Source organism: Miniopterus natalensis, chromosome 3, assembly GCF_054644295.1.
Source record: "Miniopterus natalensis isolate mMinNat1 chromosome 3, mMinNat1.hap1, whole genome shotgun sequence".
Classification (NCBI taxonomy): Eukaryota; Metazoa; Chordata; class Mammalia; order Chiroptera; family Miniopteridae; genus Miniopterus; species Miniopterus natalensis.
This window is the reverse complement of record NC_142083.1, coordinates 28,012,077-28,031,087: the sequence shown is the minus strand read 5'-3', so window position 1 is coordinate 28,031,087 and position 19,011 is coordinate 28,012,077. Positions and strand designations below refer to the sequence as shown.

Below are 19,011 nucleotides of genomic sequence, written 5' to 3'. Positions count from 1 at the left end.
AGAGCCCGTGAAACCACAGGCAGTGCCCCGAGCACTCGTCCGAAGCTGTAACCTCCCACATGGCATCACCTGGGGTTGGTATCCCTTGTGCCTTGCCTTGCAGGGGAAGGGTGGTGGCTCCATGAACAGCCAGGGTAGCAGCAGGCTCCTGAGGAGCCAGGAAAATCATGGCAAGGAGACCAGGAAAGGTGCAGTCAGGCACACCACTGCTGCAGAAGCCACTGCCCTCTGCCTAGGAAGGTAAACAGGGCTGGACATGGAGGCCACATCTCATGTCCCATGTCCCCCGTCTCTACCACTTTCATCCTGAACAAGCAGCTCTTCTGGAACACAAGGAGCCAATGCCCTCAAGTGTCAGGAAATGAGTGTTAATCCTACTGGGTTTACAGTCAGAGGGAGGAGAGAAGGAAGAGGGTTTTGGCTTGGAGCCCAAAGGGCCAAGGTCAGGCCAGGCATAAGCACAAGAGACTCACCTAGAGGGAGAGTGAGCAAGGCTGTGTGGTGGCAGAGCTCCTGGCACCTTGGCCCCAGCACCAGCCCAATGGGCAGGGTGGACACGGTGGGGTGGGGAAGAGATGGGCAGAAAGGCAGCCATTGGGATCCCTCCCATTTTGTCCCAGCTCAGCACTTTGGGGTCACTCAGTTGTCCTATCCAGCTGGCAGAACACTGAAAAAAATGCCAGACCCCCTTGGGGCTCAGGCCCCACAGAGCCTTTTGTCCCATCTGATAGGCAACTGCCCCGATTCACAAGCCCCTCCCTTCAGAACACAGCACCCTTTGTGTGGTGTTCTCAGAGTGGGGGGGGGGGGAATCACCATTCAAAATAGAGAAGAGTCAATTTTCACCCTTTAGCGATTTCCGTCTGCAGAAAAGGTGAACAGAAAAGAACTATTGGAAAGACTTGGGAAATGCCCATTTTTGTCAAAGTTTCAGAGACAGGCAGGGAGAGGGCCCATCAGGACCTCTGGAAGCTGCAGCCTGCACTGGAGGGACGCCTCTGGTGGTTAAATTTTTTTTTTTTAATTTTTAGTTTGTATCTTTGAAGTAATATGCACTTACTGCAAGAGAATTTAAAAAGTAAAGGGAAGTAAAAAGAGACTAATAATCATCCATCATTGTCCCATAGAAAGACCTTTAACTGCGGCATCCTCTGCACCCATATGAACATCGCCCTAAGTCATGAAAACTGTGTTTGGCTGCTCTGTCCCAGAGCTGCACACAAACCACCAGCCCCCTCGGGGGCATCTGCGTGGTTTCGAAGTTTGGCTCTTACAAATTCTCCCAAAGAACCTGTTTCTACACGAATCTTCAAGGCGGCAACTGTGCTTATTTTTTAGGATAGATTCCTAGAAATACGTCCCTAAGAAACCAAATTCCTAGGAAAATGATAAGAGACTTACTGCACTATCATTGAAAAACAAAGGAAAGGAGAGGAGGCCCTGAGGGGCCCTGGGAGGTCTGGGGGTGCAGGCGGAAGGGGTACCTTGACCTCGCGCCTCCGGCTGTCCTCATCTTCCTCGTGCTCCACCACGCCTTGGCTCAGGTTGGTGTAGTTGGCCAGCTTGTTGAGGAGTGAGGACACCATGGGGTTGCTGTCCATTTCCTCCTGTTTGGGACCAAGATATGGAAAAGTAACCCAGACACTAAACTGAAGCACTCCCAAACAGACCCGGTCAACTGCCCAGCAGAGCTCCTGCAGTGTGGACACTCCAGAGAATCTGTTTCGAGGGCCACCTGGAGCCCAGCTCTGACCCTAGCCCTGAAGCCCACAAATCTACAATGGACCAGCCAGCCCGTCACAGCAGGTCTGAAGTGAGGGGTCAGGGGCTAGAGGTCAGGTTCCAGGACATGCTGAACAGGGCCACCCACCCAGCGAAGGGGAACAGGGTTCCCAAGATGGCCCAGGATTCAACCTCTCCAAGCCCCGTCACAGGGAAGGAACATGGTGTAAGGGTTGCAGACAGGGACAGCCACCAGCTCCCTCCTCACACAGTGTCCAGTCAGGTAGCCCAGCCTCTCAGTCCACTCTTAGACTAGAGTCTCAAGACCACAACCTCTTCACTTGTCCAAATTATAGCTACTATACTGCGCCATGCTTTTTGCAGGAGAAAGTGTAACTTACCTCAAAGAGCGCCATGTTCTTTCCTTCAAAGAAACTCTCTCTCTCCATGTCGCCATTGTTAATGATGGGGCTGTTCTCTCTTGACTGTCCATCTCCTGTTGGGAAACAGCCTGGGTCAGTTTTAGGAGCTAAAAGGAGGTGGAGGCAACAGGGAACCAGGGAACAGCAGGCCAGGGGAGGGGATGGGGAACCCACAGCTGAGCCAAGCGCAGGGCACTGTGGACAGAGTGGACACTGATGAGGGCATGGGATTCCGAGAGCCACATGTGGCCAGTCCTCCTTCGCTGGGAACACAGATATGCAGGTGGCCCACCCAACACCACACTCTGCTCAAGTCTTCGAACCAGCGAGGCCCAAGAGGGTCCCAGCCCCCTGCTCTGGCTGCCGAGCAGTGAGAAGCCAGGACAGAACAGTGACTGCTGCACCTAGAATGCTCCCAGGCCAGGTGTCCTGTGTCTTCCTCCTCAGCACAGGTCCTAAGGGACCCAGGACAGGATCAGGCTATCTATCATCCACCATGGAGGTGGGACAGGCCAGAGCCTGGGTGACCCTCCACCAATACAACATGATAAGCCATGGAGACATTCAGCAGCCACAGAATGTCCTCAGCAAACAAAGAGGGGAGCAAGGGTCCCATCCCTGTCCACCCAAAACCCAGGCGGGAAAGGTAGTCCTAGAGAATTGGACCCGTGTGTTCTCCCCTCCCGCATTGGTGTCCACGTGGGGAAGAAACACCACCCTGAGCAGCCAGGCTAGATATGGGCACAGGTGGGGCTTCTGCAGTGTCCTGCCAACCAAGGCAAGCAGGACCCCCTGACCCAGGCTGCACTTCCTCAGCTGCCAAGTTGAGCACTGCTCCCAGATATCCAGTGAAACATGAACTGGATGCCTCAGGGGCTCAGACACGGTTATAGGACCCCCTGCAGAATGGCTTTCCGTCGCATTACCCATACAAGTCTAACAATGAGGGGACAGTGCATGTGCCCAGCAGGAGGTGTGCCTCGGGAGCTTAAGGCCACAGGCACTGGGCCAGAATGCCTCGATCCAGTCTGCCAAGAGGACAAAGCAGTCAGCAACCTGGGAACACAGGCTGGCGGGAAAGTGTCCTGGCGCAAGATAAGCCCAGAGCATCTGTAGAGGGAGCAGTGCTGACACGGAGGTGCCCCCTTACCCCCGCACAGGGGTGGCCTCCTTGCCTTGAAGCCAAAAACACAACTCAGCAGCAGGAAACACTGCTTGTTGCTTCAGAAGAAAAAGAGAAAAGAGCTAGGACACAGAAAACCTCACCTACAGTGAGGGGCAAACAGGCTGAATCACGACACTGAAGAAGCCAAGGTCATGGCCACATCGCCTGTGCCCTGCCCATGGGTGCAGTGCCACCCTGGATCCCCCCACCTCCCACCAAGGCCGGAACCCCCCCACCAAGAGCCTGGAAACAGCAGAGCTCCCAGGTTCATGGCCAGCCAGCAAGGGAGGGACAGCAACAGCCCCTCACCTACTTCCCCAAGGACAACAGGCGGCTTGAGAAGAACCCAACACACGAAACCTGTCAACCTCAGAGGAAAGAGTCCAGAGCAAAGCAGTGACATTCTGGCCTCACTCCACTGTACACCCCAGGCAAGAGGACGAGCGGTGGAAGGCAGACGCCTGTCCTGGGGTGCAGCAGCCAGAAAGGGAGGGGACCCACAGCAGGCACAGGCTTCTGGCAGGCGCCACATCTGCATCCCTCCCTACAATTAACCAGATACTTTCAGACCAAACATATAGCTCTTTTTATAAGGATAAACCTGCTCAACAACCAAATGGCCCATTAGTGAGAATTTGGTTTTAAATATGGTTCACTAGGTTATATGACTATGCGCTTATTTCAAAACATATGGGGCTAAATTTGCCATGAGCGATGCCCATGGTATGTTACATGAAAAGTGGGTAACACAGCATCATGTACAATAGGGTTGCAGCCTCTGAAAGGGCAGCTTGAAGTCAAGTGGGGCCCACTGTGGGGGCTGAGATACAGACAATAACTTAAGTGTTGTTTTGACTTTTTAAAGCTCCCTATTGGGGACGGGAGTGCTCAGGTAAAAATAACTCCAAGTACAGCCTTCTGTTCAGAAACTTCAAGTCCCAATCCCGACCTTTCAGGTCCTGCAGGCCCTATGCTTCACCCAAACTCCTGGGGACAAATATCTGAAATGTAACTCCACCGACCACTAGTCTGTAACTTCTAGTAACATGAAAATGCTCACGTAGACAAGGGCCACATGGAGACAGCTGGTTAGTTTGGTTAGTTGTTTTGACAGCATTCCGAATGCTGATGGGTCACAGCGGCCTCACCTACAGTCCCCCAGCTGTTTGGAGCAGATCCCGCCATGGGTGTAACAGACCCAAACATAAGATACGGTCTGCAGATAGTCATCTCAGACCCCCGCCTCCATGGCTATTCTGTCAGGACAGCCTGACCCAGGTCCCCAGGTCACTGCAGCCAGGTCAAAGAGGAGCCCACAGCCTGAATTCAAAGTGTGAATCCGCTCCCAGACCCAGAAATGTGGGGCCTGAACATACGCTCTGAATTCAAAATGGAGAGAAAGCCCACAGTGGTGTCGCTCTGATAGCAATCCCTAAGTGATACAAAGCCCATCCCCTCTAGCACCTCCAGTACCTTCAACCAGGGATGCTGATGTCACCTGAGAAGCCACTGGCAGGGAAACTCACAGTGATCAAGGAGCCCCAGGGATCACCAGCCCCTCCTGTGCCTCCCAATCTGTATCCTACCCAAGTCCCCCAACACTGTGCCGACCTATGAGTCACTGCCACCAGTGAGTCGCTACCAGCACACTTTTCTGGGTATACCGACTTTACTTTCTAGTGATAATGATCGATGGCTGATACAGAGCACAGTTCCCGACAGTGTTTCTGGAGTAAAGACAAGATGCAAAGGGCTCTGTCTAGACCAGCCTCTGTCTAGAGGACCTTTGGGCCAGGCCCTGATGTGGTGGCCCAGCACCAGAGTGGCTGACTGCCCTGGAAGAGAAGGAGGGAGGGGATGCACCCAATTTTAGGTTCTCTCTCTGATGAGCCAGGCTAGCCCCACAACCTTGGACAAAGTCAGGCTCCTGGGTCTCGTGTTTCTTGTCACCGGGCAAAGGCAGCCGATACGGGAAGGGCCTTGCTTGCTGCACAGCTCAGGCCAGCAACTCCCCAAGTGTCCCCGGGCATCCATGAGGTCCACTCTCAGATCACTGCCAGCCACAACCCCATGCTGTGTGTTGGGAAAGCACAGGCTGGTAGTCCTGACTCTTGGGATTTGTCTGCAAGTAAACGCCGTCCATCTGACCCCTCTGCCAGCCATACAGGCAGAATCATGCACACCCTGCAACTCCAAGTACTTCACCTGAGGGCCCTGATGTCTCTCCTAGGCATCTGACGCTCACTGGGAGCAGGTGGCTCGCAGACATGCCATCAGAAAGGTGTAAACACACCCCACCTGTTCACTGTGATAAGGAACACCTAAGACAAGACATCCTGACAGAGGACTCAAAGGAAATGGAAACAGGTAAGAAGTATCCCCAGAGCTCCCCGAAGGACGAGAGGATATCAGGAATGACTTATTCAGCTAAGTGGCGTTTAGTGACTTGTTCACATTGTAGATGAGCCTGACAACAGAAATGGAAACCTGGTGGCATGAAGGACAAGTGAGCCGCCAGGGAACACAGGGAGCCAGGGCACCACAGGCCACTGGCCAGAGACAAGCTGCAGACCCCAGTACCTGGTTTCCCCTTTTGCGGGTTACCAAAGTGAAACATGCAATGAGGGCAAAAAATGGAGAACCACGCAAAGTAAACAAAAGGAGTAGCAGGTGCCCTCAGCATTTGGGTGAATCTCTCCAATCTGGAGACTGCCCCCCTTACGACCAGCCGAGCTTCCTCTTGTTATCTGAGTCATAAAACATGATTTTAGTCATTAGTCCTTTAAAGAGAATACATTTCCCTTCATTTCTGAAAAGTGTCCACTTAGTCAACCCTCAAGGATGCTTCCAAAAGCACTCATGTGCCCAGCAGACCAGACAACCTATCAGAAGATGAGAAGCGGCTCTGCATGGTGAACACCAAGCTGGAGTGACCCCAACCCAGCAGGCCAGGAGACTGGGACAGGGCCGGCGTTCAGAGGCACCTGACAGAGTTCTCGGACACATGGCCTCCACTCCCTGCTGCCACCCTGGGCGCAGGGCAGCAGCCCCTCCCAGTAGGAAGTGCCTGAGTGACTCTACCTCTCAACTCTGCAGTCAAGACACTCCCGTAAAAATCAAATGCTTCAATCTGAGGGACTCACCTACATCTCCATAATATGGAAACATGATTAAAACAGCACCTGGACAGTTCTTATTGTTCCCCTGGCTATTAGTACCTCTGAATACACTCAAATTTTGTTTGATATGTTTTAAGGAGGGTCAGGTTACAATTAAAGTTTGAAAAAGGAAACTGGGTCCTAAAGAACCCCAGGCCCTTATCCTTTCCCACACAGGGAGCTCAGAGGGCAGAGCAGACTTCAAACCCTCTTCCACTCCCCAGACACAGCCCTGATAGGCTCGCCAAAGCTCTGGAGGGCAGCGGTCCTCCTTTGGCCAAGACCCTGAGTTTTGGGGAGGCCACTCACCTGGGTTCACGCCCCCTTCATCATTCTGCTCATTCATGATGACAAGAACTGAGGACAAGCCTGAGCAGAGGAAACCGTGGGGCACAGGTGATGGAGGGGTAGGCCAGCCTCTCTAGGCCCCCCAGCATCCTCCTGGGCGGGCCCCTGGGTAGTACCCCACCAGGCACGAAGCCCCCAGGCTCCAGATGTCCTTGATGCACAGTGGTGGCCTCTGATGGGCAGGAATGAAGTTGAGGCTGTGTGATGAGGGAGGGCCCCACAGCAGGATCAGGTGTCCTAGGCCTAACTGGACTAGGGCAGGACCCACACCTGGTGTCCCCAGACAGGAGCACTATTAGCAGACAACCCGACCACGATTAATTTGCTCTAATGGAAGAGCCAGTGTCTGTCAGTCAGATGTTTTTAATCACAGTTATGACCCAGAGGTCATGGGATTAACCCCAAGTCATCCCCCAATAACACTTCCTCTTCCTGCCCAAAAGTAAACCCACTTCTGACTCACCTCCACATCTGAGGACTGAAAATGCGCACTGGCCTCACAATTACAAAAATAATTTTAAAATCTGTTGATTTTTACCATCTAGATGAAACTACCTGTTGTTTACTACATAGTAAAACAACACACTAAGGTAGAAGGTCACAGTTCAGGCGAGCCGGTGACTCCTCTCTCCAAAGCCGAGATACAAGGACATGTATGTCACTCGGCACAGAGAGCAGATAGGATTCCAATTCCTTACGGTAACAAGTGGTGGGGGTTACGGACACAGGACCCATCCTAGGAAAACTCCCCAAAACCACCCTCCATGGCTTGGTACTGGTTCCTCTTGTCATTGAGAAAACAGACGAGTTAGGTTTTAAAACAGACCCTTCAGCCAGTCAAACCTGCAGCAGAACCAGTGAGCATGAGTTTCACTGTGATCCTCCCACCAACCTGACTAGGAAACACTACCAGCTGGGCTGGGGTAGCACTGGGGGTGGCTGGGTGGCTCCCATTTGTTGGAGCTACCCCCAGGGGACAGGTGAGCTATGGATATCACACAGGAAAGAACTGAGGTGCCAATAACTCTTGAAGAACAGAAGAGAATTTTCCTGAAAACAGAGTGAAATGGAGAGACTTTATGGAAGGAAACATCATGAAAACACGTAATGGGTCCATCAAGTCATCCCTGAGTGGCAGCAGAGGGAGGGGTGACTCTATGTGCTGTGCTGGGCGTGGTGCCCGTGACAGTGGCCCTGAAGCAACTGGTACAGGCAGCAGATGCCGAGGAGACCTCCATCAGAGTTTAAACCCACAAAGACACCGGGGAGTGTCACACGGCCACAAGCCATTAGCATCTGCTTCACAATGACCTGGACTTCTGCCCTTTGGTTAGCTCTGAACTCTTGATGTGCTCAGGTCAGACCTTTGACTTTCTGTGACACAGCAGCACTTCCTAGAATTAGTCTTTTTATAGCCTCTAAAATGCATATTTAATGGTCCCACAGCAGAGGGCAACAGCGGCCCAGCTCCCTAACTGTTTCAAGGCCACCAGCCTTAGGAGCATTCGGGGGTCCTGAGCCAAGGACACCAACACCAATCATCTATTAAAAGTAGAAATGTTGAACACTCAGCCCACCACCAACTCCACAGCAGGGTGGCTGTCTCAAATATGGGGTGACCTAGGCAGCAAGACAACGACAACTGGCTATAACGCGGGATAAAACGAAATCATACAGCCATTGTGCCACTCATTTTTAAAAGGCTGGGGTATGGACTTAATGACTCGTTTATAATTAGTCAAGTACAGAAAGCAGAAAAGAGCGAGGTTACTGCAGAAACCTGGCAAGCACCCCTCAGCTAGTGATCAAGGCTCCCTTAGCCCCATGAGCCATGGTGAGGTGGGCACCCTTGATATGACAAGATGGGAAGGACACACTCCCTTTGAGGGCTTCCTCCCAAAACCCACAACTCCAGTCTAGTCATGAGGACATGAGCCACACCCCAGCTGAGCGCATCCTCCAGCTCACTGCCCACCTCCTCAGAGCCATGCGCCACGGAAAATGAATAGTTTGAGAACCTGTTGCAGCCAACAGGACACTGAGCAGCACAATGGCTGAGTGCAGGATGGGGTCTGGAGACAGAAAGACGTCGGGGATGAGGTGAGATGCTGAGAGTCTGGAGGACAGTGGGCAGTGGCACACAGGACCGGCCCTCACCTGTGACCACCACAGCGAGTGCAGAGTGGACAGCAGGGCCCATGGGAACCCTTCCACCTCCACACACCCCATAAATCCAGAACTATGCCAAATATAAAGTTCATTAAGTAAAATAATACTTCTCAGCTTGGTAGGAACACGAAGAGAAAATTTAAGAATCAAAGGCTGGAAAACACACAGACAGGTGTAGCTCGTGAATGTCAGGGCATGAGAGAGACCATCATTTGTAACCAGTATATTAAGGGATTGGGGAAGAACCCGAGAGACACCCTGAAACCACCGGGTGAAAGGCGGGGGGGGGTCCCCATATATTGATTACAAAAGCAAGAGAAGCAGTACTAGGGTCATCTGAAGTCATATAGAGTGGGAGGTTGACCCCAATACTTTGGTGTTACAGGACATAGCACCGCATTCTTGCCTCAAAGCGTTTCTCTTGAAAATAGCCCCAAGGAAACAGGCATATATAAGTTTTGTGGCATTCTACAAGATATCTGGCCCAGATATCTTTGAGTGAGTCGATGTCAGGAAAGACAGCAAGGTGGGGAACATTCTAGACCATAAGCCAGCAAACTTTCTCTGTAAGGGGTCACACTGTCCCCTTACAACCACTCACTGCCACTGAAGACAATGTGTGAACAAACGCAGGGCCATGTTTCAATAAAATTTTACTGACAAAAACAGATAGCTCGCTGGGCCATTAAGTTGCAGAGTCCAGCAGCCAGCTCTCAACACACAGCTCGTGTGACTCACCAGCCAGCAGGTTTACTCCAGCCCAGTGTAAGGTCTCCAGCTTTGGTACCTGGCCCTGACTGTGCCGCACCTTTCAGCAGGTAGAAGAGCCCACTCCCTGAAGAAGCCCCCTCCTCATGCCCCCAAGAAGTCCAAAGAAGCCAGCACTTCATGGGTTACTCTTCGACATGGCATAACTAAGCCTCAGTGACCACACACACCTGCTGTTCTCCTCAAGGTTTTGACAAAATTCCAGTTACATGACTGCTCACAGCACCTTTTAAACACAGCACACAAGATTATCTATCTCCAGAGGTATGGCTCTGGACAGATGGCCATTGATCAGCAAGCCTGGCCTAGGCCTAAGACCCAGAGCCACAGCCCACCAAGACCACAGACAAGCTCTCCCAGGAACAGATGGGACAGTTGGCACCTACTGGTGGAGAACCCAGGGGTTCAGGAAGCAACTGCAGCAGGATGGAGTAGGACAGGCCCGGGGCACACAGCCCTGACCAGCACCATCCTCCTCCCGCAGAGGCAGTGGCAGGTTTGCCCCAAATGAAGCCATTCATCTTGTGTCTTCACCTTGTCATTTCATTCCAAAAACATTTCAACACTCAGCAAAGTTACTGACGTTCTGTGAAGCCCCACACCCCTCACCAGTGCTGGCCACACCCCAAGCACAAACCCTTCCCATCCAGCTGAGGCCTGGGGCATTGCAAAACACAGGGCAGCCACCAACACCCTGTGAAACTGACCCCATAGGACATAGAACACCCACTGGCCCAGAAAGTTTTCCCATGCCCCTACAGGCAATCTCTGGTCTCTTTTTTCCTGCCCTTGATCAGTTTTTCCTACATCGATTTTGATGCCCATGTTTCTGGCTCCCTAAAATACAAACAGAATCCCAACATCAGTAAATGGTGACCAGGGACAGTGTTAGCCTGGTAAAGAGCAACTTCCTTCCCCAGGCCAAGCCTGAACTCAGTCACTCTGGAGACTGCACAGAAGCTGTGGGGAACTCGAGCTTTGTGACCCTGAGAGAAGAGTATATGTCCTTGTCATTATTGAGCAAACACAGTTGAGTCCTCTGCAGGGTCAGAGGGGGCAGCCATCATCCCAGAGAAGCAGGCAGGACAGTGGAACTCAGCCAAGGCTATCCAAGCTCAGGGGCAAAGAGGAGGCCAGCAGACCCACCTTCCTGCTCTGTCCTAGGAGCCTGGACCCAGGTGGTCTGTTGTAGACACTGGGTCAGGGCCCGAGTCCTGCCAAGGGCAGCATTCCCAAGCGGGCCCCAAGTGCACTGTGCCTTCTCCACTCTCTGGTTACAGCCTCCACCAGCCCCCCCAGCTCCACGCACAATCTCCCCTCCCCGAGTGAGCCAGCACATTCCTCCCCCACGCCTTCCTCCTCCAGCTCAAATGTGGGATTTCACCACAGTCTCTCCCAGAACGGCTCTCCAGGGAGGAGCAGAGTGACCTTTGAGGCTCAGAGCCAGACATGTTCCCAAGGGTCAGCTGGCCAGGCTGGACTAACTTCGGCAGCCATCACCCCTTCCTGCCACTAAGCACAGGCAGTATGCCCATCACTGGACACTGTGAGGGCGACAAAGGGTCCTGCACCAAGGTGCTGGTGATGGGGGAACATGTGGTCTGCCCATGGAGCTGCAAGGCACTCCAGCAGAGTGGAGTTCCCCTCTGGTGACTTCAGTGTATCCAACTGGCCAGACCCCAGAGCACACCACAGCCACTACCCCAGTGGCCAGGTCCTCTTTGAAGTGGGCCAGGTCCTCTTTGAAGTGGTTAAGTGCTAGCATGAAGTGATTTTAGGTTCCACAATCCTAACAGTTAAATAATGATCCCTGGCCCTTGTCCTTTGCCCTCCAAGCTTTGCAGCCAGGATGAGTGCTGGGACCTGAAATCCAGCAGCCTGGCAATCAAGGCCAGCAGGGCGCCATGGGGCTCTGCATTCAAGCCAAGAAAACATGAAAGCTTGAGACTGAGTTCCCATGTTTTTAACAGCAAGTTTCTGGCTGAAACAGAAACACCTTCTGTATTGAAAACAGAGGAAACACTGAGAGGACAAGAACCACTCACAATCCACCAGCCATGACCACCACTGCGTCCTGAGGCATTTTCCCTCCAGCATCGTCTTCTGGAAGGAATGACGAGCCTTCACCTTCCCTTTTCCCAGTGGGGCTTCCAGGAAAGTAAAAGGGTCCTTTGAGAACATACCTCACATGAGAATGGCATCCATGTGCAGCCTCAGGTTAAAGCCTACCTGGGCACAGATGTGTTCCTCTGGCTCCCCCACCAACCAGACACATCCGATGGGGCTCCTGCCACTGTCTCCTACAGCATCCTGTGGGTTGGCAGGAGGTTCTCATGGGAAACACTGAGGAGATCTGGGGGATTCTGAGGGAAGAAGTCAGAGGGCTCCAGGCGCTGGAGGGAAGCACCACCTTAGAACCAGGCCCAAGGCCCCTGATCCCGCCTCAACTTACTCATCACTCCATTCAGGGCCCTGTCCCCACTGTCTGAACCAGACCCCACCTCTGGCATGTTTTTAAATCTGACACTCGGATCAACAAACGACAGGTGCTGGCGAGGGTGTGGAGAAAGGGGAGCCCTGGTACACTGCTGGTGGGAATGCAGACTGGTGCAACCACTGTGGAAAACAGTATGGAGGTTCCTCAAAAAATTAGAAATGGAGCTGCCTTTTGACCCAGTGATTCCACTCCTAGGAATGTATCCTAAGAATCCTGAAACATTAATCAGAAAGAAGATATGTACCCCGATGTTCATAGCAGCACAGTTTACAATAGCTAAGATCTGGAAACAGCCCAAGTGCCCATCAGTAGATGAGTAGATAAAAAAGCTGTGGGACATTTACACCATGGAATACTACACAGCTGTAAAGAAGAAGAATCTCGTACCCTTTGGGACAGTATGGATGGACCTGGAGAATATTATGCTAAGTGAAATAAGCCAGGCAGCGAAAGACAAACATCACATGATCTCACTTATATGTGGAATCTAAAGAACTTAATAAACTGATGAACAGAACAGATTCAATGACATGGAAGCATCTATGAGACTGATGAATGTCAGAGGGATGGAGAAGGATGGGTGGGTGGAGGGGGAGAGAGTAACTAAAGAATTTATATGCATATATGCACAACCCAAGGACATGGACAATGGTGGGGACAGGGACTGGGGAGGGGGATGGGACCGGGTGGAACGGGTCATTGGGGAGAAAAAGGGACATCTGTAATATTTTAAACAAAAATAAAATTTTAAAAAAAAATCTGAAACTCGGTCTAGAAAGCAGACAGTACCAAGTACTCAGCTACCAAGAGGCACTGACACAGAGAAATGGCAAACCAGGAGCAGCCATAAAGTCCAGGTAAAGTATCAGACACAAACATGCGTGCACCCACAAACACACAGACACACATGCAGAACACAGCCACAGACACACAAGTACCTGCAAACACATAAACATACACACAAATGGCATGCACGCACAAACACACATGCACACATGGAACACACACAACACACTCACATTAACATACTTGTACAGGAACACACACTTGCGCATGCACAGATATATACATGCATACATGTTCACACATACATGCTCACACACGTGCACATACACACAAGCACAAGGGCATCACTGGGGACCACAACCGAGAGCTTCTCAAGAGAAGAATGTGTTCCCAGACTTTCTCTAAAGGACGCACCCCCCTCATGGGAAATCACAGGCCCCTGGGAACCCCACTCCCCAACACCCACTCAGTCACATGGCTGCTCACTGCTCCTGGACCAACCTCTCCCACCTCAGGGCCTGAACTAGCAGTTGACAATCTGAGGGGGGGTGAGCAAGAACCCCCACCAGCCCCCTGGGGCGGCTCCCATTACCAGCTCGGCTCCTGTCTGGCTGTGGTCAAGACCCTTGGTGGGAGGGAAGAGGAAACCTAAGAACAACCTGGCGCTTCTCGCCTCTGATTTCGGCTCAACTCGATCCCTCCCCAGTGACCATCCTCTGAGCCTCCAAGAACCCAGGCCCAACCCACAGGCGCCGTGAACAGATGAAGCCCGGGAGATGAGAGGTCACTGCCACCTCTGGGACAGGCTGGCTCCTGGAGAGGGAAACTGAGGCACAAAGAGAACTCAGGGATGGCCTTGAGTCCCCTAGGGCCACACATCACCCTGAGGTGCACGTGCCCGCTCGAGCAGAGGGCAACAAAGATGTGGACACATGGTACACCACCCCCCATCTCGCAGACGGCGCCAGGCCACAGCCACTGTGCTGGCCAAGGGCATGGCCTGCATGTGAACACCCAGACAGGCTCAGTGTCAGGGCTGCATCACACAGCCGAATCGAAAGCAGTTCTGGTGCTCAGCAGTGAACACAGGCCCCAGGCGCCACTGGCTCTCCTCCCAAGAGCCAGAGACCCCAGGCCTGTGAGTCATGCAGGATCAGGCAAGTGGAGACTGTGCTCGAGAATGACCCAGACGCAGGAAACTAAACTGCCGCCTGGAACACAGCTCCCACCCCCATCCACACAAAACACAAACGCACTTCCACTCCTCCCCCAACTGTTTTCTCAGAAAGAAACCGCCCAAGGAAAGAAAGAGGAAGCGAGCCAGGAACCCCAAGGAGGCACCAGGGCCTTGCTCAGGGCCCTGCCTGAGGCGTGGGCCGTGGGGCCCACACAGACCCCACCCCCACCCCAGGCCAGACCCCAACACCAATAGTTCTTGGCCTTCCTGGTCAGGGACCCAGGGACATAGCCCCATTACCCCCCAGCCCCGTAGCCCCCCACCATCTACAGAGACTACCTGGAGGGAGCTTGTTCACCAGGGCTCCTGGCAGGAAGTTCAAGGACCCACATGGCACCAGGAGCCATGAACGGGGGCACCGGATCACCTCATGCTTGGCCGGTCTGCTGAAGCTCAGGGGTTATTGTCACAGAGCAGCTCTCTCTGCTCTAAAAAGTGAGTTCCCCTCTTTTTCACAAAAGAAAGGTATTAACCCTTTGTACTCTGCTAACTCTGCTGAACAGTACTGCCCCAGCATCCCCCAGAAGGGGACCGGGGTTCCCTGGGGCCAGTCCCCAGCAGCTGCCTGCCAGGGTCTGGATGGCCCTTTCATCCCTCGATTCCTGGTGCCGTCCATGCCACTATTACTGGGCCTCAGCCCCTCGGGGCCCATCAGGAGGGTAGGCACACCCACAGAGGTGGGTCTTCCCTCTTGAGGCCCCTGGTTGACCTCACATGCCCAGAGCTGCTTGCAGACATCTGCACATACTCCCCAGTACAGCTGTCTCTACAAAACGACTCTATGGGACACCCCCACAAACACGCTGAAATGGAAAGCACCCGGCTGTGTGAACGGTAGTTAAAACCTAACACTGAACATCACACTTTACCCTCCAGAGTCACATCTGCTAAGAGTGACGCTTATAAAATTCATACCCACAGAGGTGATGACAGGAGACCAGGGTGGCTGGCAACACAAAGCGATCAGCCAGACACCAGCATACGCAGCCCCAAACCTGACCGCTGTCTCATCTGCTGTGCCCCAGCTGTAACAGGGCAAAACTCTATTTCTTTAACATGACCCTTTCTCCTTTCTGTCCTTCCTCCAAGAACTTCCCTAATCATTAAGCCCTCAGGACAACAGATTCTGGTCAGCATCAAACTGTCTTAAGAACAAAGTCTCAGGTCTGCTGATCATGGAATTTCCCTCAAGCTAAAAACAGACCGGCTGTGTTTCAGCCCCAGCCTCAGCCCCAAGAAAGCATGAAAGTGGATTGACCGTATGGACCACACCTCATGAAAATAGAGTGAACGGTGCCATTGTTGACATCAGGATCTGACACAATGATCAACTACCCCCTACCCTGGCCCCAGCCAATCAGTCTAGTCTAAGACCCTAATTCCCTTAGTCACTATGATTAATGATTTTTCCCCTATATAACCCACCCCCTAGAAGCCATCGAGGAGCCGGTTCTTTGAGCTCTAGCTTACCTGTGACTCCAGGTTTGGGACCACTTCTTCAAAATAAACCTTTATTTTCTTGGCTGCAAACTCCTGTTTGTACATTACTGGGCTTTGATGTGAACAGGCAAATGACCCCTTCAGTCTGGTAATAGCTGTGCGGCTGCAAAAAGCCATCTACAGTGGCCCCTCCAGCACAGCGGCCCTGGAAGGTGTTCTGTTCCAAGGTCACCCATCCCTTAATGCAGGACCCCAGGCCTGGGGTCATCTGGTCAAGTCCCAGGATCATGGCCACAGGTCTACTGGTCAAAGGTCCTGACAGAGGCTCCCTACCATGGCTGAGTCCTCCAGTGGGCAGGGAGGCAAGGACAGCCCACCACTCACCTGCTAGGTCCAACCTGGACAGATACCTCTGGCCCACTCTGACTGCCCCAGCATGGTATCTGTGAGCCTGCGCTGCAGAACATGACCACGAGCCAAACATCTCCCAAGCTCCTATGTGGCCTTGGCCCTGACCATCTCCGAGACCACAAGGTACCTCACCCTTGCAGCACCCTGTTTCCAAGAGTCCCATGAGAACTTCATCCAAAACCTCAGTGGTACAGAATAAACCTGCCACACCCCTCTAAGTAGAAGACATTCGAGGTCAATTATTTGAAGGAAACATCCTTGAAATTCAGTTGAGCCTGGGCCACCAAGGAAGAGATGGATGATGCCACATGGCTCCTGGTCCCCTCCTGGGTCCCAGGGCAAGGGTGAGAAAAGAGGTTCCCACTCTCCAACAACACACAGACACCAACAATACACAGGCCCCATCAAGGTGCTAGGAACAACAGGAAATTCCACAGGCTCACCCAACCCCACAGAACTGCCTGGCACAGAGAGGTGGGTTGCATGCACAGCACCACTCATCCAAGCCCTGCTGGACTGCACAGCCCTCTCCTTCCCAGCTAATAGTGATGAGAGCCCTGCCAAGCACAGGGGCCCACTCTGCCAAGGGCCCCCAGAGCCCATACACCAGGCACTCCTCCAGCCGCCCCTCCAGTCCCTGCACCTCAGCAATGTAGCCTCACCAGCTCTAGGCTGGCCCTTGTGGAATTCCTCTGGGCCAGTCCACCATCCCTGGCTTCAGACCTGGACTCAGCGCCCAGGCGCCTCTATCCAGAGCCAGGGTCACCCACAGGCCAAAGCATTTCACTAAAGCTGGGGGCTATATATAGGGGCTGCATTTCTGGAGAGCTGCATTTCAGGGGACTCCATCCTGGGGGCTGCATTTTGGGGAGCTGGCTGCTCATCTGTCACCAAACAGTCTGACTCCAGCTGGTCAGTTGGGCCAAAACGCGATATGGGGACAGCCACAGATCCAAGTGCCCCATGTCACCAGACAGAAAGCCTGTCTGCAGGGTCAGCTGCTCCCTGCTCACAGCCCTAGCCCACCTCATGAACAGTGACAGGTGGGCAGTGGGTTCACCTGGATGGAGCTATTCCAGTCTTCGTGACTCCTGGCAGGCACCCTCTGGACAGTGACAGAGCCAAGGCATCAGAAGCAGAACAGGCCCCAAAGCTTGTGGTTTCCACGTGGACAGGGCCAGGGTTCAAGTCTAAAGGTCCACCTTGCCTCCTCACCACTCTCCCTGCCAGTGCCACTGTCCACAGCCCCCAGCCCCCAAGGCCTGCACAAGTGTCCCTTCCTGAGAGGCTACCCTGACACCCAGAGCCTCATGGTGCTCCATTTTCCCCACTGCACCACAAATCATGTGCTAGATCCTACAGCTGCCACCCCTCAGGAGGAGTACTGAGACCCTTCGGTTCACTGATACACCAAGGACCACAATGGATCAGCTGTGGTGGATACTCCACAGCCTTCACAGGAGAGACAGCAGCTACCGTAACCAGTGCCCAGTGGTCCCAGAGCTACCTGGTCTTTTGGGGCTGCCATTGGAGGCATCCCTCAAGCCTAATCCCATGGCAGCCACCCCCCTGAGCAGCAGCAGCCACCACTACTGGTGCCCACAGCTCAGATACCCACTCAAGAGCAAAGAGATCAGATCTGGGGAACTTTTCCGAAGAAAAAGACCACAGAACTGGACCTAAGAGGCAATGGGCTCCTACACTGTTCAAAGGTCATACAAGCTGGAAACACATTTCTTTTTTTCTTTTTTTTATATATCTTTATTGAATTCAGAAAGAGGCAAGGAGAGGGAGAGACATAGAAACATCAATGATGAGAGAGTCATTGATCAGCTGCTTCCTGCACGCCCCCGACTGGAGATCGAGCAGCAATCTGGGCATGTGCCCTGACCGGGAATCGAACCTCGATCGCCCAGGATCCTAGGTCGATGCTCAACTGCTGAGCCACGCCCAGCCGGGCTAGAAACACATTTTTTGACCAGGGTGCAGATGTGTCACCACTGCCTGCACAGCCTAAGATGGGGATGGCACCCCAGCCATGTGACTGGACCCAGTCCCCTACGGGGTTACAGGAAAGAACAGATGCCCTCACACTACGTGACCAAATGCCAGTGATCAAGCCCCTCTCTATTCACCGTGTGCAGTTATGCACACACATGCCCACATGTACACGTGCACACATACATGAGTGCCCACATGCCTGCACACTGACACGTACACACATGTGCAAATACAGGCAGTATGCCCACAACACACATGCCCACAGAGACATGAACACACGGGCTTGGCAGGAGGCCTTAACCACATCTTCACTTGATTTATAAGAAAAGGGCCTATCACCTAAAGATGGTCTGGAACCCCCATGAGTGCACAGAGGACTCACGAACACAGGCCATGTTCCCAGCACTTGGAGCCATGCTCCATTTGGTGAATGTCCAACGACTTTTTGTTCCTTTGCCTTTACAAATGGAATTTGGTACAAAATATATGTTTGGTAACCTCTACTGCCTACCTAATATGAAATCCCCCTAAAGAACATCTATGAGCCAAGCTGCCTACAGCGAGTCCCAAGGACAAAGGCCAAACATAGGGTCTGCCTGGTTGGGACAACCGTGCCACCTGTCCTTCCTGTGTCAGTGTGATGCATCCCTTCCTTCCTGAAACCCAGTGACGGATGGATGTTGCTCCATGTCCTTGCCCAGCAGGACAAAACCTGAAAGCTTTGTCCTGTCCTGATTATCAACTGCACTGCTCCCTGAACCCCCACATACCAACCCCCAGAGTTGTGCTCTCACCATCCCAGTGGCAGCAGCCCCACGCTTGGCAGAAAGCTCGCTCAAAACCTGGGGTCATCACCTCAGCGGCCACATGATCCCTGAACTGGCCTA

At 52.9% G+C, this 19,011-nt stretch overlaps 1 protein-coding gene across 2 annotated transcripts in view; it reads right to left on the bottom strand.

The window, feature by feature from the left end:
- SLC12A7 (solute carrier family 12 member 7) overlaps positions 1–19,011 on the bottom strand; it is an 82,869-nt gene that overhangs the window by 30,830 nt on the left and 33,028 nt on the right. For both annotated transcript variants that reach the window (XM_087815360.1, XM_016212207.2), the window contains exons 2-3: positions 2,124–2,218; positions 1,485–1,607 (exon numbers count right to left, since the gene is read on the bottom strand). In XM_087815360.1, the coding sequence (XP_087671486.1) occupies positions 1,485–1,607; positions 2,124–2,218 (218 nt within the window). The remainder of the gene's footprint in view (positions 1–1,484; positions 1,608–2,123; positions 2,219–19,011) is intronic.